General features: G+C 55.8%; 10 protein-coding genes across 10 annotated transcripts; 4 read left to right on the top strand and 6 right to left on the bottom strand.

The window, feature by feature from the left end:
* Positions 1–1,614: 1,614 nt before the first annotated feature.
* BGZ61DRAFT_572617 (uncharacterized protein) lies at positions 1,615–2,614 on the bottom strand (the record flags this gene model as incomplete). Its single annotated transcript, XM_046256106.1, has 2 exons — positions 1,615–2,315; positions 2,361–2,614. The coding sequence occupies 2 exons, from the start codon at positions 2,612–2,614 to the stop codon at positions 1,775–1,777; spliced, it is 795 nt and encodes a 264-aa protein (XP_046107069.1). The 3' UTR covers positions 1,615–1,774.
* Positions 2,615–4,182: 1,568 nt separating this feature from the next.
* Positions 4,183–5,395, top strand: BGZ61DRAFT_448236 (uncharacterized protein). Its single transcript, XM_046245448.1, has 3 exons — positions 4,183–4,260; positions 4,316–4,743; positions 4,826–5,395. Exons 2-3 carry the CDS (start codon positions 4,630–4,632, stop codon positions 5,177–5,179), a joined length of 468 nt encoding a protein of 155 aa, XP_046107068.1. The 5' UTR covers positions 4,183–4,260; positions 4,316–4,629; the 3' UTR covers positions 5,180–5,395.
* A 345-nt stretch (positions 5,396–5,740) lies between these two features.
* Positions 5,741–7,140, bottom strand: BGZ61DRAFT_476118 (uncharacterized protein; the record flags this gene model as incomplete). Its single annotated transcript, XM_046248772.1, has 2 exons — positions 5,741–6,705; positions 6,765–7,140. 2 exons carry the CDS (start codon positions 7,138–7,140, stop codon positions 5,741–5,743), a joined length of 1,341 nt encoding a protein of 446 aa, XP_046107067.1.
* A 587-nt stretch (positions 7,141–7,727) lies between these two features.
* Positions 7,728–9,363, bottom strand: BGZ61DRAFT_448233 (uncharacterized protein). The gene is given in 2 exon segments (XM_046245447.1): positions 7,728–8,417; positions 8,433–9,363. The coding sequence occupies 2 exon segments, from the start codon at positions 8,968–8,970 to the stop codon at positions 8,212–8,214; spliced, it is 744 nt and encodes a 247-aa protein (XP_046107066.1). The 5' UTR covers positions 8,971–9,363; the 3' UTR covers positions 7,728–8,211.
* A 454-nt stretch (positions 9,364–9,817) lies between these two features.
* On the bottom strand, positions 9,818–11,101 carry BGZ61DRAFT_448231 (uncharacterized protein). Its single transcript, XM_046245446.1, has one exon. The coding sequence runs from the start codon at positions 10,663–10,665 to the stop codon at positions 10,009–10,011; it is 657 nt and encodes a 218-aa protein (XP_046107065.1). The 5' UTR covers positions 10,666–11,101; the 3' UTR covers positions 9,818–10,008.
* A 3,300-nt stretch (positions 11,102–14,401) lies between these two features.
* Positions 14,402–16,712, top strand: BGZ61DRAFT_492576 (uncharacterized protein; the record flags this gene model as incomplete). The annotated part of the gene is made up of 2 exons (XM_046250563.1): positions 14,402–15,654; positions 15,716–16,712. The coding sequence occupies 2 exons, from the start codon at positions 14,402–14,404 to the stop codon at positions 16,710–16,712; spliced, it is 2,250 nt and encodes a 749-aa protein (XP_046107064.1).
* A 304-nt stretch (positions 16,713–17,016) lies between these two features.
* Positions 17,017–17,861, top strand: BGZ61DRAFT_201620 (uncharacterized protein). The gene has a single exon (XM_046237924.1). The coding sequence runs from the start codon at positions 17,321–17,323 to the stop codon at positions 17,789–17,791; it is 471 nt and encodes a 156-aa protein (XP_046107063.1). The 5' UTR covers positions 17,017–17,320; the 3' UTR covers positions 17,792–17,861.
* A 71-nt stretch (positions 17,862–17,932) lies between these two features.
* BGZ61DRAFT_476115 (uncharacterized protein) lies at positions 17,933–19,059 on the bottom strand (the record flags this gene model as incomplete). Its single annotated transcript, XM_046248771.1, has 2 exons — positions 17,933–18,880; positions 18,940–19,059. The coding sequence occupies 2 exons, from the start codon at positions 19,057–19,059 to the stop codon at positions 17,933–17,935; spliced, it is 1,068 nt and encodes a 355-aa protein (XP_046107062.1).
* Positions 19,060–19,715: 656 nt separating this feature from the next.
* On the top strand, positions 19,716–20,921 carry BGZ61DRAFT_476114 (WD40-repeat-containing domain protein; the record flags this gene model as incomplete). The annotated part of the gene is made up of 4 exons (XM_046248770.1): positions 19,716–19,718; positions 19,815–19,856; positions 19,964–20,088; positions 20,165–20,921. 4 exons carry the CDS (start codon positions 19,716–19,718, stop codon positions 20,919–20,921), a joined length of 927 nt encoding a protein of 308 aa, XP_046107061.1.
* Positions 20,922–21,412: 491 nt separating this feature from the next.
* On the bottom strand, positions 21,413–23,117 carry BGZ61DRAFT_347148 (uncharacterized protein; the record flags this gene model as incomplete). Its single annotated transcript, XM_046239945.1, has 3 exons — positions 21,413–21,792; positions 21,842–22,613; positions 22,776–23,117. 3 exons carry the CDS (start codon positions 23,115–23,117, stop codon positions 21,413–21,415), a joined length of 1,494 nt encoding a protein of 497 aa, XP_046107060.1.
* Positions 23,118–23,830: the final 713 nt, after the last annotated feature.

Raw genomic sequence — 23,830 nt, 5'->3', positions numbered from 1 at the left:
CTAGTCCCTTGCGACTTGCTGCAAGACATCGTCATGGCCTTCGTTTGGACTCAGCCACTTCCGCCATTGGCTGGTTAGGCGATGCGCATCGTGGTACCGATAGAACCAAGTATCTTGTTAGTCGGCAAGCGGCCGTAATGACTCCCTCAAGCAATGTTTTCGACTGCGCCTCTTCTTGTAGACCGGATTGAGCCCGACGTATACTCGCTCCCAACACAATCTACAGACTCCCAAGACTGCTCCTAATAGCCACGGCAATTGATGGTTGAACCTCTTCTTCGTAGTCCTGCAACCCCGGCCCCCCTTGCATATGCATCCACACACTCACGCCGGCGTCGCCGTTATTCGCGGCAGCCAGTCTCAAAGGGACTCAGCGGCTCAGTGGCTCAGCGCCTTCACCAGCCACGCCCACCCGGTGGGAGTCAATCGGTGTGCTCTACGAAGTGGCCAATGAAAAGTGCCCAAATCAAGACCCAGGATAAAGAGTCTTCGTCGCCCATCGTAACGGGGGAGATCATGGCCTGTGCCACAATTGTTCGGCCAATTCATTGCGGTTAGTAAACAGATCAGTAATTTCCCTAGACCGTTGATCGACCCCAGCTACAAAACTAGAACTTTTGATGTTTCCCGGATGAATCATATGGCCAAGGGTAGCTCCGATGCACTGCCTCCAAACTAGCGAGGCGGACTTAGTGGGCAGGGGTGGGCGGGCTAACTGCGAGGCTCTCCATTGGGACGTCTCAATGGAAGAGTGGCAAAAACAATGCAACTGCTTGCCAATTGACTGGATGTCATGAAGGCTCCCTCTTGAGAGTAGTATTTCGAATTCGAAAAAGTAAAGACAAACCCGCTTCGCAGGTTTGCCAAATTTGCAGATAACGCCTAAGAGAATAAAATAAAGAAATTATAAATAAAAATAAAAATAAAATCCATATCTAACCCGGATCCCGGATGGAACCCTGCGGCCGTCTCGGATCAAATGTCTCCTCTCCAGAAGTATCTTCAGACTTGAGCTCATCCTCGCCCAGAATTTGAACATTCGCATCCGGATCCACGTTGGATTGACCATCCAAGCCAGTCTCGTCATCAGATTGAATGCACGCTGTGGATAAAAATTCTTTACGGCAGTAGACCAGTCGCTCCAATTATATTAGGAGAGTAGATAATATCGACAGAAAGAAAACCTGAGTTCAATTTGTTTTAATAGTTTATTGCGCTCCTTCCTGAAAATATCTTGGAATCCTTGAAGCTGAGAAGAGTCGAGCCCACACAAATCGAGTCCCGGCGGCAGCGCCTCTTTCTTGAAAAAATCTATTAGGGCGGTTTTAATCTCTTTGTCAAAGATGACATCCTGATTTTCGGCCTCCTGCTCATCTTCGTCAGACTCAGGAGTATTTCGAAGGATCTTGGGAATCGTCACAAGGAGGGGATTCGCAGCCGGTCGTTGGGCTTTAGAAAGCTGCGCAAATTCCTGTTTGCAGCTCAAAGCATTCTTGTGCATGCCGGATCTTCTGCTCGATAGAAGCCGCAAGCCGGTCGACACACAGTGGGAGCTTTGGAGCAATTCCATCCTGTTGCTCTCAAGATTAAAGACGACATCTTTGACCTCCAATTCGGGTAGGTTGAGCAGTGACTTCGGACGACCGATCATTATTGCCGAGAAAAGCACTGGAAACATACGGTCCCGGGCACCTCGCGGCTGGTACACCACAACGCCTCCTCGCCCTCGCCCTCGCCATCAGTCCCGCAGAACAGTTGGCGACAGTGTTCCAGGTTAACAAAGGGCCCCCCTCCAGGTAGCACCATTGCCTGTCCAGCCAAATCCGCCCATGTATTGAATACAGGGGTTCCTGTCAAAAGAAACGCGTGCGAGTATCGTAGTGATCGGACGGCACGGTTCAGCTGGGAGGCTTCGTTCTCGGTGTTCCCTGACAGCTCTCTTGTATGCCAGTGAATCAATATCCACATCAATACTCAATGCCTGCAGAGTGCCTCTAACACAATGGGAAATTGCAGCCAATGTGAGATCATCACTGGCGAAATATTTCAGATGCGTAACCGTTTCCCATTTGCTGCTCTGTGACATGGCAAGTACCATGGGATCCACCTGGGCTGGAGACAAATGTCTAAGGTCAAGAGCAAGAATCCGTAGGTTCGCCATCAACTGGGTTGATTGAAGGATGCGTAGCGGCAGTGTATCGTCCGCTGGAGACTGAACATCCCAGTCATTACTCCAGTCTGAAGTATGTTCAGTCCCAGTACCTGGGACGACATAATCTCCACTGAAGTTCTGAATAATCGTAATCGTAGCGTGGCTATTATGTTAGAAGAATTCATCAACAGTCATAATTAAAACTTACCGAATATGCTCCCGCACTTGAGCCATGTTTTGGTCTGTCCTTCCATCGATAAACATACCCAAGGCGCGCGAAAGACGCTTATGCGTATCCCGAAAGCGGACCGTCTTAAACACCACACGGGAACAGGCCTCCCGACAGAACTTGGAGACTCTGGTGATGGCATTGAGACCTTCATTGTCGGCGAATGATGCGATATAAGATAATAGCTCTGGCGGAGTCCTATGAAGGATAGGCTCTGTGCTGGAGTCTGCCATGCTTGAATGGTTGCAAGTCGAGCTCGAGGGAGCGTGCTCCAGATGCAGAGTTTGGTCGGTCGGAGTTGCTGCTCTAAGCGTTCACCGCGGGATGGATGGTGTAGGATAATATAGTCGTTGGAATTGGGGTGTTCGTGCGTAGTGGTTTTTCGGTCGGAATTGCTGCTTTAAGCGGTATCCCTGGGGTGGATGGCGTGGGACCATATAATAGAAATGAAGTCGTCGGAATCGATGGGATTGATGTTGAGGTTATAGTTAAGCTGAATGTATGAAGGAGGAAAGAGGACTGAAGAGAGAAATGAGTTGGGGCTGCTGATGTAGAATCTTGATGCCGTGAATCACTGCGCGCAAAAAGGCAGCCTGAAAGCAGTGCGGCACGCCATAAGAGAGTAGATTGCTTTCTTTGCCATACAAATTTGTTTGTGTTGCTGAGCGAATGCCTCGTCACCCCCGTGTGAGTGAGCCGACCACAACTTCACCTTGCTTTACCAATCAAAAGTAGGGCTTCCTCAAGTTGCTTTAGACATTGTTCTTGTGCATCATTAGACACTGCCGCCGCCACTGTTACCTTAACTTCACCTCCGTTTCACTTTCTTTAGAAGTCAGGGCTTCCTCAAGTTACTGCAGGCATCATTCTCTTGTGCATCATCAGACGCCCCCACCGCACACTAAGATGACAACAGACCTGACGCGTCTCAAACAGACACCGGAAACTCTCCACCGCCCGCTCCGAGAGGCAGCCGCCGATTTCCAGCGGCGATGCGAAGACAAGGCACTAATAGCGAAAAGCACCTGACACGGTGGTTTGACTGCGACTTTCGCCCTGGTCTATACACCATAGACATAACCAAGGAAAAAGCACACGGCAGCATCGACGATACCAGGGAAGCGGAAAGATAATGCCGTGAACGACCCAACCGAAAGCGACTCTGTTCTTGACGCATTGGAGTCGGAAGATTTCGACAGCAAGCGTCTCTGCATCCACGATGGGACGAGCCTGGAAACGGAATCTACGATACCTATGCAGAGCGCCGCCGCCACCATACTCAATGGCTCAGACATCGCGGATTGCCTCAGAGTTGCTTGGAAGGCTGTGGATATACTTGATCATCTCAACAACCCTGGGTTTAGGGAACATTTAGTAAACTCTTCTCGATCTGCTAGAAACCTGCAGTGCTCCCACTTTTCACTCTCCCATTTACGGGTCATCGCACTAACTAACCAGGTTGGACAGGCATCCTTCACTGGGACAGATCTGGAGCCGACGCCGGTCCAAGGGCTCCGGACCGAATTACAAGACTGGCAACTTACAGGCAAGGAGAGACTCAAGATTCTTGCCGGTTCAGATTTCCGAGGAGGCTTCTCGTGCCTTGCTGTTGGAATCGGTAAGTCTTTGACCGCTTTGGCCGCTTTGACTGCGGCTCTCGAGCAACGGGAGAAAATGTTGCCCCATTGTGGCTGCATGGTGCGATTGACATTTCAGAAGTGGGGGTTTAACGGCGTGGCCACGCTGTTTTCCAGTGCGGGGTGTGCTACTGCGCGAGGAAGCTACAGCGGGACTGCCACTATATTTGGGAGACGGCGCACCTGGAGGGCACACCGATCTCCAACACCAATGCGATCAGATTAAGAAGCACGACAAGATGGTAGGCAAATGTCATGCCCTCTGTTGTACGGTCACATATTGATGCGTTTAAATAGGAGATGCGTCCTTCTTGTATTTATCCTCGACAGTGCCAACTTTCCTGTGAAGGAGCTCCTCGAACACGGACCTTTCCTCCACCAACAATACGACGACTGGATGGAGTATAACGCAGACTACAGTACCATCCACTCCTTTTCGATTGACGTGGCGAACAGCGGAAAGTCATTCACGCCCCACTGCACTCATCCCTGTACGGCGAACTCAACAAGGAGATTACATGTTTGAGAATGGACAAGTCCCATGACGCCAAGAACTGAAACGGCTACGTGTCGTTAGCAGAATTCGCGATCTGGGAGTTTATTTCAACGTCATGGCCATAGACAGTGTTTCCAAATCCGTCAGGAAACTCGAATGGCTATCTGTTTCCAGTGGGTCGACGGCACCGCTTGGAAGGAGACTGGAAGACGGCATCATGGCCCTTCATGTGAGTACTAATAGGCCATACAGACTACCCTTTTCTCACAGCCATCCATGGAATCCATAAACAGCGGCTAACTATTGTACAGTATCAATGCATGGGATTTGCAATCAGCAACATCAGGAAGACGATTGAGCTGAAGCGACTGTCGATTACCATGGAGACCAACCAAGTGCGGTCTAGTTTCCTTCATGGGCGAGCAGGACATGCACCTAACGGTAATCCCTATCTTACATTCCATGAACTCGACACTTGGCGTGAAAGATTGGCCCGTGGATTCAGCACTCTTTTGCCGCAACTTGAGCAAATGTACTTGTTAGACAAGTTCCCTAGATTCTCGCAAGAAACCAGTACACAGGACAGTGACAGGATGGTTGTCACGTCCGGGGAAATATTCACCATGACCCACCGCGAAGGCTTTCCGACGGGAGTTTTCGATTGAAACTGTGCTACGGCGGAGCGCCTCTCGTATCTTCAAATTCGCGCATGCGCCATTGAAGCAAGTCGAACATTGGAGCCATGGGGGAACCTTTGGGGGCGCCAGAGAAGGGACCGGCGATGTCGCTTGTATTTGAGATAGATATCAGCCAGACAATAAGGTGACGTTCGTGCTGGCGCGACGGTTGTGGCCAGGCTTTCCAATTCTCGGGATACGAATAATACATTTAGTTGACCCTCGATGAGAGAACCCAATGTTTGAATTTACTGCATTTTCGTTGTGCACGTCAGTTGCCAAGGCCCAAGGTTAGCCATGATCCATCTGCCAGAATCCTGTCTCACCTTTTCGCCCTCGAGCCAGCGCTCTGGCCCTGAAATCTTCTATTGTTTAGAAATAAATTTAGGTTTTAGGTAACCTAAATTTAGTTATAGGGTAATTTCGTTCTCTTTAGGTACTGAGCCTTTCTTTTAGGTACACACATAAGGTAGGCACCCGTAGCACCCCAGATACCCAAGGCGAATTCAGCGTGCATATGCATGATGCCGTGTTGCTGAATGGGCCGTTTCAAAACTCCCTTCGCACCCAAGCGTGGTTTGCGCACCGCCACTGGTGTCTGGATGGCTCGCTCCTGGATGTGTGCCCTGACATGGATGGCATGTGATTGCGTCTGTTGAAGGCTGGCAACTGCGCAGTAGTAGCATTGACTTGAGAGAAGAATGTCATAAAAGCTGCTCTGTCGGCCAATATGACTTTGCAGCTGTCGGGTATCTCGACTGAATGACCAGCAGCTAGGCCAGTTTGCCGCACGATGGCCTCTTGGGCATCGCTGGGTTCACCGAAGAGCAAACTTTGCAAGTTCCCCAGTACCGGATCAATGGGCATGTCTCCTTCAAGATCAGACTCTGCGAGACAACCCTCGGTGGACGATGTAGACTGCCCGGGTGGCATCATACACTCCGGGGCAGTGGTGGGAGGAGATGGAGCCCCGTTCCGAGTTGCTTCCTGCTCGGCGAGCCATGCCTGAAAATGTTCCTGCTCGAGTTTTCTTCCAGCAGTGACTCTGGCGCCGCCAATATACTCATCGGTGACACCCTCAAACATCGTTCTGCGAGAGTGGCCCAGGCCAACCCGAGCAGCCTCGACGTTCGTGCCAGTAGCAGCTATGCCTGCTAACTCTCGCGCCGCGCCGCGACGAATGTCGTGTGATGTAGCGTACCCCATGAGTCCGACGAGCGCCGCACCACGAGCCAGAGTTCTTGTTCCCACAGCTATGGTGGCGGGGGCGTCGTAGCGTAAGTTGAACCCTTTACCATGATACATGACGCAGAAACCTGGGTAGTCTGGCCGAGTCCAACAGACAGCATGGACTTTGTTGCGCGCAGGTTGGTGAGGAGTTCGTCCCAGCTTGTCTGGGGGACCGCGCCTACACGCAGAGCCCAGATGAGTAGGAGTTTGATGGGACAGCAGACGTTGGATTATGGATCCATACTTCTCCAATCGCGACGTCCCTGTTCTTCTGTGGCTCACCCCTAGTGTGTCATCCATATCAGCATGATGGTCCATTCACAAGAAGAGTGGGCGTACTTACTTCGTCCCCTTCTGAGCGACAGGAGCACCTGAGTGCCCGGCGCGTTCGAGTTGAGCTTCAGCTTTTTCGATCTGATCTTTGAAGACTTTCGGTCTTCCAATGCGGATTTCAACGGAGAGTCCACTGAGGCTTTGCCGAGATGGGCAAATCTGTCCGGCTCCTCTTCCCCGAAGTCGAGGTCAGAGGAGTCCCATCCCGAGTCGATGAGCCATCCCGAGTCGGGGCTTCCGTTCCACCCATCGTAGTAACGAAGATGAATGTGAACAGGTCGATGATCGTCGACAACAGGGTCGTTGGATGGAGAGGAAGTAAAAGAGGAGGAGGAGGAAAATTTGGGGCGTGAAGAAGAGGTGGGAGGGAGGTGGCCACTCTCCATGCCATCGAGAAGGAACGGGCCACATGCAGTTGACAGGCACCCCTCCTCCCCTTCCTTCCTCTCTTGTCATTGGTCATCAACATCCATCAAGTCTACCAACTCGCCGCGGATGTTTAGTTCGGTGGTCTGCTCGCTGCCATTGTCGCCATTGCGTTCTTCTTCTCCTTCGTCCTACGTAAGCTGCTCCTCGCTCTCCGACGAGGACAGCTGCTCCCCTGGTCCAAATTCAACATTTCCAAAGGACTCAGCGTCTGAGCCCTTGTTAGGTATAGTAAGATTCAAGGTCGCTGTCGTGAATTATTTCATGGCGATCCTCCGAAAGGATCTCTGCGGTAGCGTCTTCGTCCTCGTCTTCCTCTTCTTCCTCGGCGCCATCGGCATCCTCATCAGAGGCCACCATCACGAGCATTAGCCTCTGTCTTTGCCATACAGCTTAATTCAGCAGCTCTGGTTTCTATGGCGTTATGATATGCTGGTAGAGTTGGATTCTGAACGGTCTCTTGGTGTGGCACGGTGAGAGAATAATTTGTGACAATGTCCAGCTGTGCGACCTCCTTAGGATGTAGGCCTCAGCCTCAAGGCTTAGGTGTGTGACTAGTGCTCCTGCAAAATTCATATGGCGAAGTAGGTGGTCTTCTTTTGGGGCTCGATATTTTCTATTTTATTACTCTCAAAAGTCGTCTTCACCTTGAATTATGCATTCATTCCATATCATTTTCAACTCACAAGAGACACTTAGTGCATACAAGGAAAGTCTTGTGGGCGGTCCATGGTAGAATATCGTAGTGGCGAGGCGCCCTATTGGCACCGCTGTGGCACCGTGCCAGCAAAGTGCCAGCCGACGGGAGCGACTGGTCCACTGCCCTGAAGAGTATGTATTATGACAAATTGCACCCAGACTTCCTTCCTGTTGGCATTATCCATTCTCCCAATATAACTCCTGATACGCCTTCGAAGCTGAATCCATCAACTCAATAACTATACAAGGCCCAAAAGAAAAAAGTCAAGCAGCAAGGCCGTGGGTCATCATTTCGTACACTTGCTCGTTCGTTCGCTCATTCGCTCAATCATTCATTCATTCGTGCTGTCGCTGTCATAGGAATCATAGCCATCATCCCCGGATCCCGGATGGAAACCGCCGGCGGGTGGTCCGCGCCCGTTTTGGAACGGGTTCCCCGGCTGGTTCTGCCCGGTGACGTTGAAGAAGGCAGGAGCGCCACCAGGCGCCGGAGCGTTCATCGGGGGTGGGGGTGGTGGCGGAGGGAAGCCTCCTCCGGGATAGTCTCCTCCGGGATAGTCTCCTCCGGGATAGTCTCCTCCGAACTGACCGCCCATATCTCCAGGGGGTGGTGGCGGCGCAAAGTGGCCGTCCATGGGACCACCAAAGCCGGCAGGCGGCGGCGGCATCGACATGGGCATCGGCATCGGGTTCGGGACGGCCCCGTTGAAGTGCTTCTGCTGGGACCCACTCCTCTTCCGGCTGCTCCGCCCGCTACGGCTGCTGCGTCCGCTGCTGCTACTGCCAGAGTAGTAGTAGCGGTCGTCGGCCGTGCTGACCCAGTACAGCTGGGTGTCGGGCTCAAAGTAGGAGGCGGATGACCAGTTGGAGTAGGTGGAGTGGTCGTCGGAGATGTCACGCGTCTTCTTCTTGACCACCGTGGCGCCGCGAGGTGCACCAGCGGCCCAGGAGAGGAAACGCATGGACATAGGCTGCTTCTGTTTCTTCGGGAGCTTCCTGTATGTGGTGGTCCACTCGGACGAGGTGGTGCTGAAGCCGTCGATGTTGTCGTCTGAGTAGACGGAGCTACTCCTGTGGGATCGGGAAGGCATTGCGGGTGATGTGACGGTGATACGGGTTTAGTGAGAGGAGGATTTGTCGCCCGTAACTAGTACAGACGGTGCGTGGTTGGTTTGTTTGGCGTGAGTGTAGCTGTTCACCACTCGATGACACTAGTCATTCCTCTGCGGTGTCGTGTCTTGCAATGCCTAGTGTCTAGGCAGTGTGAGAACTAGAATTGCAAGACCGATCCAAGGTTGTGTCGAGGATCAATGGACTGGCAACATAGGGTGACTGGGTTCACCCTTGGACAAAGATGAAGATCAAGTAAAGCAGCTTGCGGGAGAGGGATGAGACAAATGGAACGGCACCTTGGAACGGGACGCTGGGGGAAGATATACCCCGAGAGCTTCGATGACAATACGAATAGGAGCGGGCAGTGGCATGGCCCCCAAGCCGCGCTGAGGGAGCTCCGCAATGTCTGCCTATACCTCGTGGAGCGTTCTCACATTATGCGGGCGACAGTCTACGCGACAAGCTCACAGCCGTTGCACATTGAGTCAGCTAGTAAAAAAAAGGAATATGGACGCCTCGGGCGAGGGGGGTGTGTGTGATACGTCGTTTGGCCAAGCCGACTGGACGAGGGGATACGACGCCGCCGTGTACCAATGCGGTGCGGCACGCAGCAGTGAGATACCAGGCAGCCGGTCTCGTCTCGGTATCGCGGCGGAGTAGGCGAGCGGCTCTGCAGGCGGCTGCAGCATAGAGGGGAAAGAGGAATGTGACCGGGATGCGGTGCGAGCTGGGCAAGCTGGGCGATCTTGCGCCACTGTCCGCCTCGCTTTTCGGGAGGGGAAGCCAGACGGGAGGTCCTAGGCGCGGGGGTGTGTGGGAGCCCGCGTGAGATCCAAGGCCCCAGGACGAGTGGTTTGCGTGAAGCGGACGAGGTGGTGGTGAGTGATGAATTGGCCTTGTGCATGGACGTCAGAATGGTTCGCCAGCTTCCACGCAGCTCCAGGGTGGACCGATCATCAGGTACGGGGCAACTCTGCGTGAGTTCGTGAACCAGCGGCTCTCAAACAGCCTACGCCCTACAGAGCCTCCCAGCCTACGATCCATTGTGCGGGACAATGTGCGCGGGTCAAGTTCACGCAGCTACTATGTAAGCACGAATGAATGGCCAAGAGGCCTGGGACGAGAAACCATCTCACGGCGGCGTGCATCAACGAAGAACGAGAGCGAAACAAAGTGGCAACAACTCCGCATCTGCACCCGGCGGTGACCCAGCGCCGGTAGCGAGAGAAGCGAAACCAGACCAACCATTCCGTCCCGTGAGCCATCCCATCTATCACATTGTGCGCAAACTGCAGCAGTAGCGGCAACGCACGACAACGCAGCAGCCGTACACTTTGCTTTCCCTGATGGTGAGGCGGCACGACCGACGGCGGCGTCGCACACGGACGCACATCTCTGGCCGTCGGGTGGGTGAGATGCGCGCGGGACAACGCTTGGGGGCGTTGTTTCGGTGAGGTCGACGAGTTGCAGTGCCGGTGCGTCGTGATTGGAGCGATGCGAGGTCGCTGCGAAGTGCAACGCTGTGCTGCGAGCATTGGTGTCGTTGGTTGGTTGCCCAGTTCAGGGCTGCAACGGAGGCTTGAAAGTTCAACGAGACAGGGCGGACGAAGGACAAAGGACGATAAGCAGTAATGCACAACGGAAATGGCGACATATTTTTGGAAAGGACTCATGCAGAGATGGTCGGCATGATTCAAGATACGACACCATCAGGATGTGTTCTGCGTTGGCGTGGGTTCACATGTTTGTTTGGCCGTTTGAGGACGGTGAAAGAAACACGAAAGTGAGGTTGAATGGATTTACGTGTAGAGTTTCAAAGAGGCTCAAGAGGTTGAATGTGATGAGGTAGGTTGAATAAGGTATCAATGCAGTGTTTTACCGAGGCGCAAGATACACAGAGCCTCAACCCGATAGGGTGCCGGGTTGAAAAGGATGCAGTCCACGACTATGGTCTAGGGTAGCTGTTTTACAAGACGTGTCTCACTGGTGAGGATGATCGGTGATCAGGCGAGATCAGATCGTCGATGAGGGACGCAACGGCTACCCAGACAGGGCAAGGCAATTCTTGGCCGATTCAATAGCTTCGGCAATTGGAAAATGAAAACACATTTTCTCTCTGCCCGAGATATGACGGGCGTTAGTGAGGGTGTCGTCAACAGCTGTCTTGCATATGCGGACAGATATTATGAGGCGAACGGGACTGCACGGCGTTGGCTGGGCTTTCTCCGCTAGCCGCCTCGATTTGGATCGGCCAACAGACGAGCGATTGCCGACGGCTGTTGGTATTGTCGTTCTGGGACCTGGCATGCCCAGAGTCCCAGGGCCCTCAACAGCCGATTGTTTCCAGTCCCATTCATCCGTCAATCAAGACATTGGAAACAACATCACGCCAGGTTCAAACAGACGGTCGCCGGGTCTGGTCCTCTGCCCCTCCACATCCCGCGCCCCTGGAGGCCCTGGAGGACGGAAAACCTGACGCCTTACGTGGTACCCGCCCTGAAACGGGCCCCTGTGTAGAACCTGCTCCGTCTGGTGTTCTGTGCCCGTGTCCCACCGAGCAGTTGTCCAGTCCTGGGCTGCGTACGTCGGAGCATGTAACACCGGGGAGGGAGGCAGCCCACCGCATTGAAGCTGGCTGGCGGGAGTAGTCACCACATTGGGATCAGATCATCGACAAGAGCCAGCCGGGCTGTTCTGGCGTTTGACCTGCAGAGACGAAGGGACGGGAAAATGGCGATATTGCGGCCGTTTATTGCTGGACGACATGCGCGCCAAGCCGCCCGGCATCAGCAAGGCGATGCCGATGCTTGGCTGATGGGGAATAGAAGAGGCCTGGAAGCATCCGAGCGTGCCTTGACGGGTGGACCCTTTTAACGCTCGCGAGTCTCCATTGTGGGATCGCATGCTTTCTCAGCGGGCTTCGAAAATCCTCCCAAAACCTTATGTAAGGTTACGGACGCTGGAGCAGGGCGATTGGGCGATTAGGCCATGTCGCGATGATGGGGAGAGCGGCGCATCACGAACCAGGGTGAGTCTTGGCCAGGCACAGGGGGAGGATGAATGACTGCATTACATAGTACGTACTTCGTCCGATCAGAAGTGAGCAAGGCAAGAGGGACGGCATCGTCTCGACCGTCGGGACGTGGGGTTCAGACTCCCGACGATGGTTCATGATTTAGAAGCTATGCGAGTAGCATGCAACCGTTGCAAGACGATGTCCTTGTACGGAGTAGGAGGAACCTGTCTAAGGGTTCTCTTACCCAGATCGGCGTCTGAGTTCTGAGTCCATCGGCTGCATTTTCGGAGGGACCCATCCAGACTGGGGCAGTTGGAAACAGACCAGACGAAGAGCTTTGACGGAATCCGCGGGATACTGTATCGAAGTTGGGATCGCTGGGCCATCCTATGCGAGATTGTATGTACAAGGCTCCCAAGGCAGTCGTGCTGTGCTGTTAGTTTAGGCCAGCCATGATTGAATTCCTGTGCCTCTTGGGTACCGTAAATAGGACCTCATGCTAGATGCTTCTGCGTTAGTGATGGATAGGGTTTGGGGGCGTGGAAACTGGTGATGACCGCATAGCATAGAGAAGAGAAAATATGACCCGTCGTGGGGCGCACGGCTAAGCTCGGGAACATTTTGAATTTTGGGAGACTCTTGTTAGACGGCGACGCTATTCCCCTTGGTGTCTGGGACGCAGTGCCAAAACGGTTTGGCCGCCAAGTACGAGGAGGATGAATCTGGTGATGCTGATTGAGTACGAGACGATGGGGTTTCTCGCATCCCAATCGCAGCATGGGTGCCCTCGGATGCTGAATAGTTGCCGAGATCCGGGCTGGGGCGCCTTGGAACTTGTCAGCGGCGCCGGTGGTAGCAGCGGACCAGACGTCGGCGGGCAGCGGCTGTGGTCAATCTCTTCTACGCTCTCGCCCTCCATGGCTGGGTGGCACTCACACAGGGGCACACAGGCTTCGGCACACAGGCTACCGCACCTTATGTAAGAGGTTGAATGGGAAGAGAAACACGGCACGCGGGTCACCTTCGACCGCACACGGAGACAGAATTACCAGGTTGAGGCCCCGAGGGAAGAGGAATCAGCACCCGTTTTGGGCCGCCGGGCGCTCAGTCCAGGCACCGCTTCGAGCTGTCTGCTGCTCCTTGCGTTTCGTTTTGGCACAGCACCCAGCGGCTGCAGTGCGACGTACGACGGGCCGACGACAGGCTGAACTCGCCCGGCAATAGACAGTGGGTTGGCCGGCGCTGGGCTGATGGAGCACGTCTTTCACTGCTCCATTAGGTTGTTCCAAAATCGCCATGGAGCCACCAATCAATCACACGACGAGGCCGGCCTGGCCCCAGCGCAGTCCGAAACCCAGCCCAGACCCTCTGACTCGCTCCCGCTCGCCGTGGCTGCAGCGTGAAAACCCAAACCCGCATGGGTATTCGCGCGGTGGTGAGGGAAGTGATTCTTCATCGTTGGCTTCGCAGGCGATAAAAAAAGATAACAATAACAATAACCCAAACCCAGAAAAACTCAGTCAGCGAAGATGCAGCGCCCGTCGACAGAAACCGGATCGTTTCCCCTGTCTGCCCCCCGTTCCCCTGCCGTATCCCGGCGCCCGCCCACCACACAGTTTCCCAAGGGGAGGGAGAAAAAAGGGCGCCAATCCTGCCCTACCCTGCAGGCCTAGTCCCGTATAGGCGGCCGCCCCGCCTTTCCCCCTTCCTGGTCCCCTGCCTGCCCTGGCCTGACTGGGCAAGCCCGCGGTGAGAACTGGGTCCGGCCGGGCCTCTCCTGGCGAGTCTCTGTGGTGTGTGGCGCCAACCCAGCACTGAGCGACTGCGCGAGACGCCTGAGACCTGCTGCAGCGCGGTCCAGCTCACGCTGCAGTGTGTCTCTCCTGCCCCCAGCGTCTCCCCCCCCCAGTGTCCCAGTGTCTCCTGCCCAAGTGCCATCTCGCGTCTGCTGCTCTCCGGTTGGCCCGTTGCCCTGGCCCCTCCGTCGCTCGTCCACTCAGGGCTCAGGACTCGGAGCCACCACCTCCACCCAAACTCGCTCACGCTGTCCATTCCATCAATCCACCCGTCCACCCATCCCAACCCATCCACCATCCACCATCAGCCGTCCGCGATCCATCCCTCTCATCCATCCAACAAATCCAACCATCAGCAAATCGACCCCGAATCCCCTCATCATCTCCTCCGATCGTCGCCGCGCCCCTCCTCGTCCGTCTCCCGCCTTCTCGAGTCCACACCGTCGTCCGTGCCGCCATTGACGTCTCGACCGTCTCCTCGCGATCCTCGAGCCCCCTGGAATACGGCGTGACCTCGACCGAACGACGTTCATCTCCTAGGGCACGCCTTGGTCGGCGGTTTCGGCCTTTCGAGGAGGCCCTTCCTCAGTCCTCGCCATGGACCCTTCCAACGGCAAGGCCTCCAACTTTGAGCGCCGCTCCTCCGTCCGACGCTCTTTGAGGCTCTCCACCTCGCATGGTGCGACCGAAGATGATGACTACGACTTGAGTGCGATGATGGTCGCTGACGGCTTTCGACCAACCGATAACGCTGCCTCTACCTCCATTCTACCTCCCTCCTCACAACCTCAACACGGCGATTACCGCCCTTCGACACCGACTTCCCAGGCACCACAGCTTCCGCCGATCGGTAATTTTCAGCAGCTTCCGCCCGGCCTCAATGCCTCTCCTTCACAGAAAACAGACATGAGAACTCGTCCTTCCAGCATTTCGAAACCGCCCCGAAGCCACGACTCTCTAGCCCTCCGCAATGACGGAGCAAGCGCCTCTGTCACAGGCCCAGCCCACATTCCCCGCGTGTCGAGCATGTCATCGGATTCCCCGGTCATGAGAGTTGAGAGTCCTTACAGGGGCCCATCAGGGCCTTCACACCCTTACCAAATGTATCCTCAACGCACCATGAGCGTTGCAACTACCTCTACCTCAGCCGCCGTTGCTGCCGCTGTCATTCCCGAGGATCAATCCTACACAGGTCCTCGTGGTCCGACTCATCCGTACACTCTCTACCCCCAAAACACCGTGGCTACGGGCGAACCCGAGGCGGACCCAATTCCCGTCGGCTTCAATGGTATGGGAGGAAATTACCAACGACAAATTGGCCCCGATGGAGAGGAAGCTGGTGACATGATCGGCCCATTGGGTCATATGGAGGAACTACCGCCGTACACGAGATATGCCGAGAACGCCTTTGTCCCCAAGACGACAGTCGCCGCAGTATCCCCAGCAGCCACATCAGCTGGAGGAGCCACAGTGGCCACTGCTGCTACCCCAACCACAGAGCCCACTTCGCCTAGCCGGTCAATTGCGGGTGCTGGGGGAATTGGCATCGCGACCCGAGACCCGGAGTTCTCTTCGACCGAGGATGATATTGGTATGCCACGCGCACGTCCTTCGGTGAGGAGCAATACATCCCAGCTGAGCCAGCATGATGTAAATACTGCAGCTCGAGATGTCGCTGAGAAGCCTACCATCAACAAATGGCAACGGCGGGCCAAGAAGAAGCTGTGGGGAATTGTTCCATACTGGGCCATCTGTCTTCTGACCGTTGGCCTGATTATCATGGGAATCATCATGGGGGCTGTAATTGGGACTTTGCTCACCCGACACAAGAAGCCTCCCTATGAAGATGAGTACGTTGTTCCATGAAATACCCGCTTATCCTGTATTCCCTTGATCTAACATCAGTTATAGCTCCGCATCAGCGGCGACGTCAGGCATCCAGACTTATGATGCCGTCCCGACCGGGATTGCCAAAATCTCCACCGGTGGTTATGGCCTGCCGCCCTTCGACATCAGCGCACAACCCAACACATGTTTCAACGACAGCACTCAGTCCGCGGGCTGGAGCTGCGATATCAAGTTCTCTTACTATTCAATGGATGTCTCCGAGATTCCCAAAGCTCCCCAAAACCAGGCCTATCAGCTCGTCATGACCGCGATCAACGCAACCAACGCTGAGTTTCTCTGGGGCGCTCAAGCTCCCAGCATTGATACTCCCATTACCCTTCAATTGGTCAATGACACATTTGAGCTTGGACGCGGCCCTGCGTGGTGGGCGACGAAGGAACTCAACAAGACCGTCATCGTGCCCGAGGACCAGTTGCATACCATCTCTAAGCGCGGATGGGACGGAGATGAGGACGAGGACGAGAAAGAGAAGGGCCACTTCCCGCCTCCGCCTGGGTTCAAGAAGAAGAAGAGTTGGGGTGCAAAGGTGGGTGACAAACCGTGGATCTGCACCTGGCCCAATGTGCGGCTTGGAATCTTCATCTACCCAAACCAAAACACCAGTGGCAGCAGCTTCGGCAGCAGCACAACTACACAAGGATCCACAACTTCCACCACATCGGGTGCTTACGCCACGGCCACTTCCGATAGCTCGTTTGGCGACATTCCACCCTCGTATCCCAAGGTGTTGAAGATGGTGGAACAGCGATACTGGACCAAGGACAACTCCGCATCTTGTCGCCAAGTTGAGATCACCGACGACGGCAAAGGCTGCAAGCCCGTCCTTGATGCCAACAAGGATCCCATTGTCATCTCACTTGTCGAAACCGCTGCAACGAATTCGAAGTTTCAACAGAAATTCCGTCAAGTGCCGAAACGGTGGCACGTCCGAGATATACTACAAAATCGAGGAACGGGATTGGAACTCACCAGCTGCGGTTGCCTATGGTGGTCTACATAGATTGAGGAAATCTATGGATGACACGCGTCTTACTTCATATAATTGCATCGTTTATTAGCATTGGCATATTCGGGACTGGGGTTACAACTGCGAGCTACGATTTTGGCTTGCTTATTTGTCTTTTCGACTTTGTCTTGGCCTTTGAGACCGGCGTTGTCTCACGCAAGACGCGGTCGTTGCTTTATTGACGTGATTTTGTCAGTCGCCTTTCGATTTCTGTTTAGGACATCGTCCTCTTCTTGTTTTTCGGAAATGGGTTTGCGTACGGCTCGCATTTGGTCACAGTTGGATGAAATGGATATTTTGGAGTTCAGGGCGAAGGCTGCCTTGCCAAATGTGTTATTGGGCTGTTTTTGGGTATCACGAATCTCGAGCTGTTCTCGCTTTTCGTAATCGTTGTGAAGCTAGCTGGTCAGCGGCAGGGGATTGAGAGTGCGTATACGCTTGAGTGCGAGGAAAAGGGGAAATGAAACACTACGCTGCTCTTCAGCCTGTGAGCTTATTGTTAAACAAGTATCTAGATCTGGTGGGAAGGGAAAGGTTTACTCATACTCGTTCGGGCTCGAGACACGGCTGTATTTGGCCTAGGTGTCCCGACGTGTTGTGTTATGTTTGGAAGTATATACGATCATATTTGGATGGTACCACCCCTGGAGAGGAACTTGGCATCTGGGAAAGAAATAAAACCAGTGTTGACTTTAATCATCATTCACACAACGAGGATCCATGTGATAAGGGTGGTGCGACTGGCAACTTATACTCGAGAGAAGAAACTTTTCAATTGTCACATCAATGCTCGTCCGCTTTATTGTAAAGGGTTTTCAAGCTTGCTCGGGTTTGAAACTTCTAGCTATCTGAGTCCGGGGCTACTTGCTTCTCCTTGCCCCCCCTCCATCACAAACGCTGGCGTGAACCGTGATTCTTGCCGCTGCCGAGACTTATTAACCTTGAAACACATCAAACTTGAAACCATAGACCATTCTGCTGAATGCCTTCACTGCCCGACTATCGACGTCTCAATACGTGATATGACCGAGATGGTGTGCACAAGACTTGGGAGATGCCATAGCCTTCCGTGACGAACCCGAGGGTCGCCCGGAGGGCCCAATGACATGCCCATCTAGAGAACCAAACTCTGCGGGGGTTTCCAACAAACCAACCTCATGTTGTGCGCAAACGCTTCGGTGAGCCACAACCCCAACTCGTGGAGGAGATGGGCGTCACTGGGGGGCCTTGGGCCCCTCCTCGTCGCTCTCTGGCGTGTCGCGGATCTCGTTGTCGACGATGTCCTTGCGGCCGTCGCGGAAGTCGCGCATCAGAGAGAGAAAGGTGGAGTTCTTCCACTTGTCGCCCTCCTCGTGCTGGACTGACTCGAGGAGTCGCTCGGCGGCCTCGGAGACCTCAGACTTGGCCTTGGCGGGTCCAGTCGACTCCGACTCCACGGGCGCACGGGTCTCGAGGGAAAGAGCGGCAATGTCAGGAGTCTGAAAGTCGCCATCGGAGCGAGTCTCTGCCTCTGCGGCTTCCTGGTCTGCAGCCTCGGCATTGTTGAAGGCGGCTTCGTTGAGCTCCGCCTCGTCAGCGATCCGCTCCATGACGGCAACGACGTCCTCGGCGCGACTGCCATGGCGGGACATCCAGATATCCATCTCCCGGTCGAAGTCGGCCTCGGCGCCGTGACGCTGGGCGATGGCGGAGCTGGCATCCATGTGGCCGCCGTTGGTCGGGCCGTAGAGGGGAGAGAAGCCAGCGTTGGGCAAGGTCAAGCCGGCGGGATTGAACGCGAGCATAGAGTTGCTCTGGGCCATGTGCATCTGGGGATTGCCCTGAGCCATGTGCATCTGGGGATTGCCCTGAGCCATGCGCATCTGAGGAGCCGCCTGGGTGAAGCCGTTCTGGGGCTGACGCTGCTGGGTGAAGCGGCCAAAGTCGGCAGCCCAGTTGCTCCCATCAGCAGGAGCATGACGAGCCTGGAACTGAGGGTTCTGAGGCGCAAAGCCCGGGGCATGAGCTGGCTGCAAGGCGGTGGCATGAGTGGCCAGTCTGTTGGCCGCGTGCTGATGAGCCATGGGAGCCATGCCAGACATGCCGGGGAGAGCAGCAGGGCCATCCATGAACTGGTTGAAGCCATTGGGACCCTGTGCGGCCTGGGGTCCGGTTCTGAAAGACTATATAAAAGGTCAGTGGTGGACATGTAATGAGTGGCGGATAGTCAGGGGTTGCTTACACCGGGAGCCTGAGCGCCGGGGCGGTTTACAAGACGGTCCTGGTGACGGCTGCCATCACGGGACTGCTGCTCAGTGAGGCGCTTAAAGGGATTCCCGCCGCTGCAAGAATCGTCGGCCATGATGAGAGACAGGAACAGCTGCTGCTGTAAAGGTATATGAAAGATGTGTGGTGTCGAGGTGACTGAAGAGAGGAACGGAGAAGATGCCGCGGAATGCCTCGGCGACTGCGGGGTGTGTGCAAGTGGCGGCTTTTCCCTTGAGAACTCGGGGGAAAAGAGAGATTATATAGCTAGGTAATGGTACAGGAAACGGCGGGCGTTGGGTATTGAATATTGTCAAGTACAAACAAAGGAGAGGAGGCTATAGTACAGTAGCAAGAGTGGTGTTGTTGTGTGTTGAAACAAGGATGCAAACGTGGAATCGGGAAAACGTGGGAAACTCGCGGCAAACGAATAAGAGACGATGGCGTCAAAGTCCGATGCAAGGCCGGTGGCTCGTGATTCCTCCGCTCTGCCGTCCGGGGAAGCGATGCGCCGAGGGACCACAGGAAGGAGGTACGTACCTTGCCTCGTGGCGAAGGACGGATGCGGCAGGTGGGGGCTGGTCACGCTCTCTGCCACGTGACGCCAAAGCGGCGGGCCAACTGTCACCACCGCCACGACGGGCGAGGCTAGGGAGCTCTAGGTCATGGGCGGTATCGTGTCCTCAGTCGGCCAACTTTTCCATATTCCCACTCTCTCCCGTGCGCTGAATCCCCGGCGCTGAATCCGACAAGATGGTATGTTGCACGTCTTCCAGATGGCCACTGCAAGCGCTGCACGCCGCCGAACCAGCGATCCGGGCAAGCACGAAAGCTAACTCCTGGCCCCCTTAGGCGGCGCAAGTCATCTCCAACTCTGGTCATGATGACATGATTGTACGTTCCCTCCCTCCGTCTCGATGCGATCCGAAGTTGCGCAATGCCCTGCTGCAGCTCTCTTCGACCGAACCAACCCCGTGTGCATTGGCCTGGACTGACAGCAGCTCCCGCAGCATGATGCTGTCCTCGACTACTACGGCCGCAAGCTGGCTACGTGCTCCAGCGACCGCACCATCAAGATCTTCGAAATCGAGGGCGACTCCCAGCGCTTGATCGAGACTCTCAAGGGGTGAGTGGGCTTCGCCGTCCCCCTGGTTGCAAATGACCAACGCAAAGAACGAACGCTAATAATGGCTGGCATATAGCCACGAGGGTGCTGTTTGGTGCGTCTCCTGGGCGCATCCCAAGTACGGCAACATCCTGGCGTCGGCTGGCTACGACGGAAAGGTCTTCATCTGGAAGGAGCACGGCGGCCAGACCAGCTCATGGCAGCGCATCTACGACTTCCCCTTGCACAAGGCCTCTGTCAACATCGTGTCCTGGTCCCCCCACGAGGCCGGCTGCCTTTTGGCCTGCGCCTCCTCCGACGGCAACGTGAGCGTGCTCGAGTTCAAGGACAACGCCATGGACCACACCACCTTCGCTGCCCACGGCCTCGGCGTCAACTCCGTCTCCTGGGCCCCGGCCACCACCCCCGGCAGCATCGTTAGCAGCGCTCCCGGACCCGCCGCCAGCGGCAACCGACGGTTCGTCACCGGCGGCTGCGACAACGTGCTCAAGATCTGGGCCTTTGACCCGGCTTCGCAGTCCTACAAGCAGGAGAGCGAGCCCCTGACTGGCCACTCCGACTGGGTCCGCGACGTCGCCTGGTCCCCCACCGTCCTGCAGAAGTCGTACATCGCCTCTGCCTCCCAGGACAAGACGGTCCGCATCTGGACCTCGGACGCCTCCAACCCCGGCCAGTGGGACTTCAAGGTGCTCAACTTCGAGGCGGCCGTGTGGCGCGTTAGCTGGTCGCTCAGCGGCAACGTACTCGCCGTCAGCAGCGCCGACAACAAGGTGTCGCTGTGGAAGGAGAACTTGCGGGGCGAGTGGGAGTGTGTCAAGTCGATTGAGGAGTAGAACCTACGCGGCGACCAGTACAACTAGGAGAGCAAGGCGTTCAAGGCAAAAACGGGTGGATATACTATGACCTCTTTGTCCCGGTTTTGATGCGAAGGGGTGACGGAGCTGGCCCGGTTCGGCTCCCCGAACCCAAGGACATGCCTACAGAAGGATACATCAATTGGGGAGCATGCCTGGGTGACGATCCTGGGCTGAGTTGACCGAGAGCGTGGTGGTCGGGTTATCGGGATGTGAGCGTCATCAATCCCAGTTACGCCACCATTGATGAAGATGTAGGCGTGATGAAATATAGTAATGGACTAAAACAACATTTATGTGCCTTCCAAATGTACTCCCTGACCGACCTAGGCCGGCAGTTTTCTCCATCCATACCATAATATAGACAGTATTCCTTAACGCCTTTAAAACCTGTTGTTCCTTTCATAATTCGTGCCACGTGGGACTTGGCCCGTCACTGTCCCTTCTACCTGATGTTGAGAGTCGATTCATCACGCAAGAAATAAACCCATGATGATCGCCGCAAACGTCACAGCCACGGCCCCTGACCGCGGGGGGAAGAACTGAGACGCAGCGCTGTCATCATCACTGCCGCTCTCGCCCTCGTCGGAACCCGCGTCGTCTGACCCGGAACCGCTCGAGTCCCGCGCCAGGACAAAGAGCTCGCCCGTGCTGTCGGAGCTGAACCAGAGGCGGTCCTTGGAGTCCCACGCCAGGCCGACGGGCCGGAAGCAGTTGTCCGGGCAGTTGGAGAGGTCCGGGTTGCGCAGGATCGCGCTGGCCGCGTCCATGCTGTTGGAGGGCTCGACGGGCTGCCCGTCCTTGAAGGAGATGCTGGAGATGGCGTAGCCCACGGGGTCGTCGCGGTTCCCTGGGGGGTCTGTAAGAATAGGTTCAAGGGGTGGGTTCGTGGGACTTACAGCTGCCGTGGAAGGAGACGTAGGCCCTGGTGCCGTCCTCGTTGAACTTGATGTCAAGGGGCGCCGTGTGGGCCTGGAAAGCGAGCACCGGGGGCACGTATTCGGTGTTGCACTCGCTGTCGCTTAGTATAGTGATTACATTGTCGGACTGGTCGGCCGGGAACTGGTCGCCCGTATCTAGATCGCCAAGGTCCGGAAACCCATCGGTGGACCAGATGGTGTAGCAGAGCGGGTAGCCGTAGTTGCCACCCTGGTCCTCGCCAGAGCCGTTGAGGTAGCCGTGGAAGTTGAGCTCCTCGCCGGGGTTATCCGCGTGAATGTCCTCGCCGTGGCGCCGCAGATTATCGACCGAGTTCTCGACGGACCAGATGCCGCCCGTCGCGGGGTGCTCGGCGACGCCGACCGAGTTGCGGAGGCCCCAGCCGAGCAGCGTGCCCTGGAGATAGCCATACGAGCTCTGGGATGAGCCGTCGGAGGACAGCGCGCTGAGGTTGAAGGCGCGCAGCTGCGAGTGTCCTGAGGTGCGGTCGGCGGCGGCGGCGTCGTCGTTGCCCTCGCTGCCGCGCGACACGAGCAGCATGTCCGGGTGCTTGCGGGACAGCAGCAGCGTGCGGGAGACGTGGCCCGAGTTGGTCATGTTGGTGACGAGGGTGCGGGAGGACGAGGCGTTGAGGCTGGCGGAGGCGGCGTCGTACGTCCACGAGTAGACGTCGTTGGAGGAGGATGCGTAGAGCGTGCGGCCATCTTGGGAGAGGGCGATGCCGTGGTTGAGCTGGAGTTGGCAGAGTTAGCAATGGGAGTTGGGTCCTGGGGATTTGGATCTTGCGTGTTAAGTCTTGATGTCTCTGGATCTTGTCTTTTGGTGTCTTGAGGCATTGGGAATGGAACCCCATGTCGGGATGTAGGCCAGCAGATCAGTCATTGGTATACTCACATCTTCATTCTTAACCAGCGTCTTCTTGTCCGTCACCTGTAGACAAGTCCCGCCGTCATCCCGCAGCGTGAGATGCACAATCCCGACGCCCGAGTCGACAACCAACAGCGCGCCCTCGGCGTCGAACAAGATACCCCGCGGCCGCTCGAGCCCATTCGCCACCAGGCGGTAGGACCAGCCATCGGCGGCGACCGGCTCGTCGTAGGCGACGGAGAGGTCGTTGGAGCAGCTGCTGGAGTCGTTGGCGGCCGAGACGAGGGCGGCGGATGTCACGAGGGTTGCTGTGAAGGCGAGGGCGAGGGTGGAGGAGAATAAGGTGTGGAGGCGGCCGAGAGACACCATGATGGCGGCGTGGAGGCGGGATGCGGAGAAGGACGTGAGCTGGCCGACCGAGGACGAGGGGATCTATATCAATCACGGCTGGCTCATGGTGAACGACGTCGGGTTCAATGCAGAGGACAAAATGTCACAGGCAGGAGATAAACGGTCGAGGGGATCATCCAGATTCCATGTGCAATCCCCAGTATTAGCCCACAAGCGCATCCATGGTCCACCCACCCACGCCTCGCCAAGGTCGACAGCCACACAAGTTACATGGAACCCATGACCATCCACGGCGGGCGATGAGTTGCCGCGCTGCGTCACATGGCCGGCTTTTGTTCGGCCGTGATTCCGACGCATCTCTCTCTATCTGGCTGCATCATGTCGACCAGCTTCCCACAACCGACGGCTCGCCTCGCCGTTGAGACATGTCTTTGTGCCTCGTGCCGCAACTCTCGTGTGGGACTCCCCCGTCGCCGATCCCGCGGCTCATCTCTCCAGTTCTAAACAAAGAACAATCAAGGTTTAGCGGCCGTCGTATTCCCTCGTCCTCGATCCGTATTCTCGCTCCAGCCTCCATTGTCCCGTCCGTCCCCGCGTTTGACCCCGAAACCGAGACCGGCTCCAACGGATCAGTGGATCCCGACGCCAAAACCAGGCTTCTTTCGGGCCCCTCCGGCCTGGACCCCGCAACCCAACCACCTAAAAACAACACCACCGTCGCCACCTAAAAC

This window comes from Ilyonectria robusta, assembly GCF_021365365.1.
Source record: "Ilyonectria robusta strain PMI_751 chromosome Unknown BGZ61scaffold_6, whole genome shotgun sequence".
Taxonomy (NCBI): domain Eukaryota; kingdom Fungi; phylum Ascomycota; class Sordariomycetes; order Hypocreales; family Nectriaceae; genus Ilyonectria; species Ilyonectria robusta.
The sequence above is the reverse complement of the archived record's forward strand: the minus strand, read 5'-3'. Positions and strand labels throughout refer to the sequence as shown.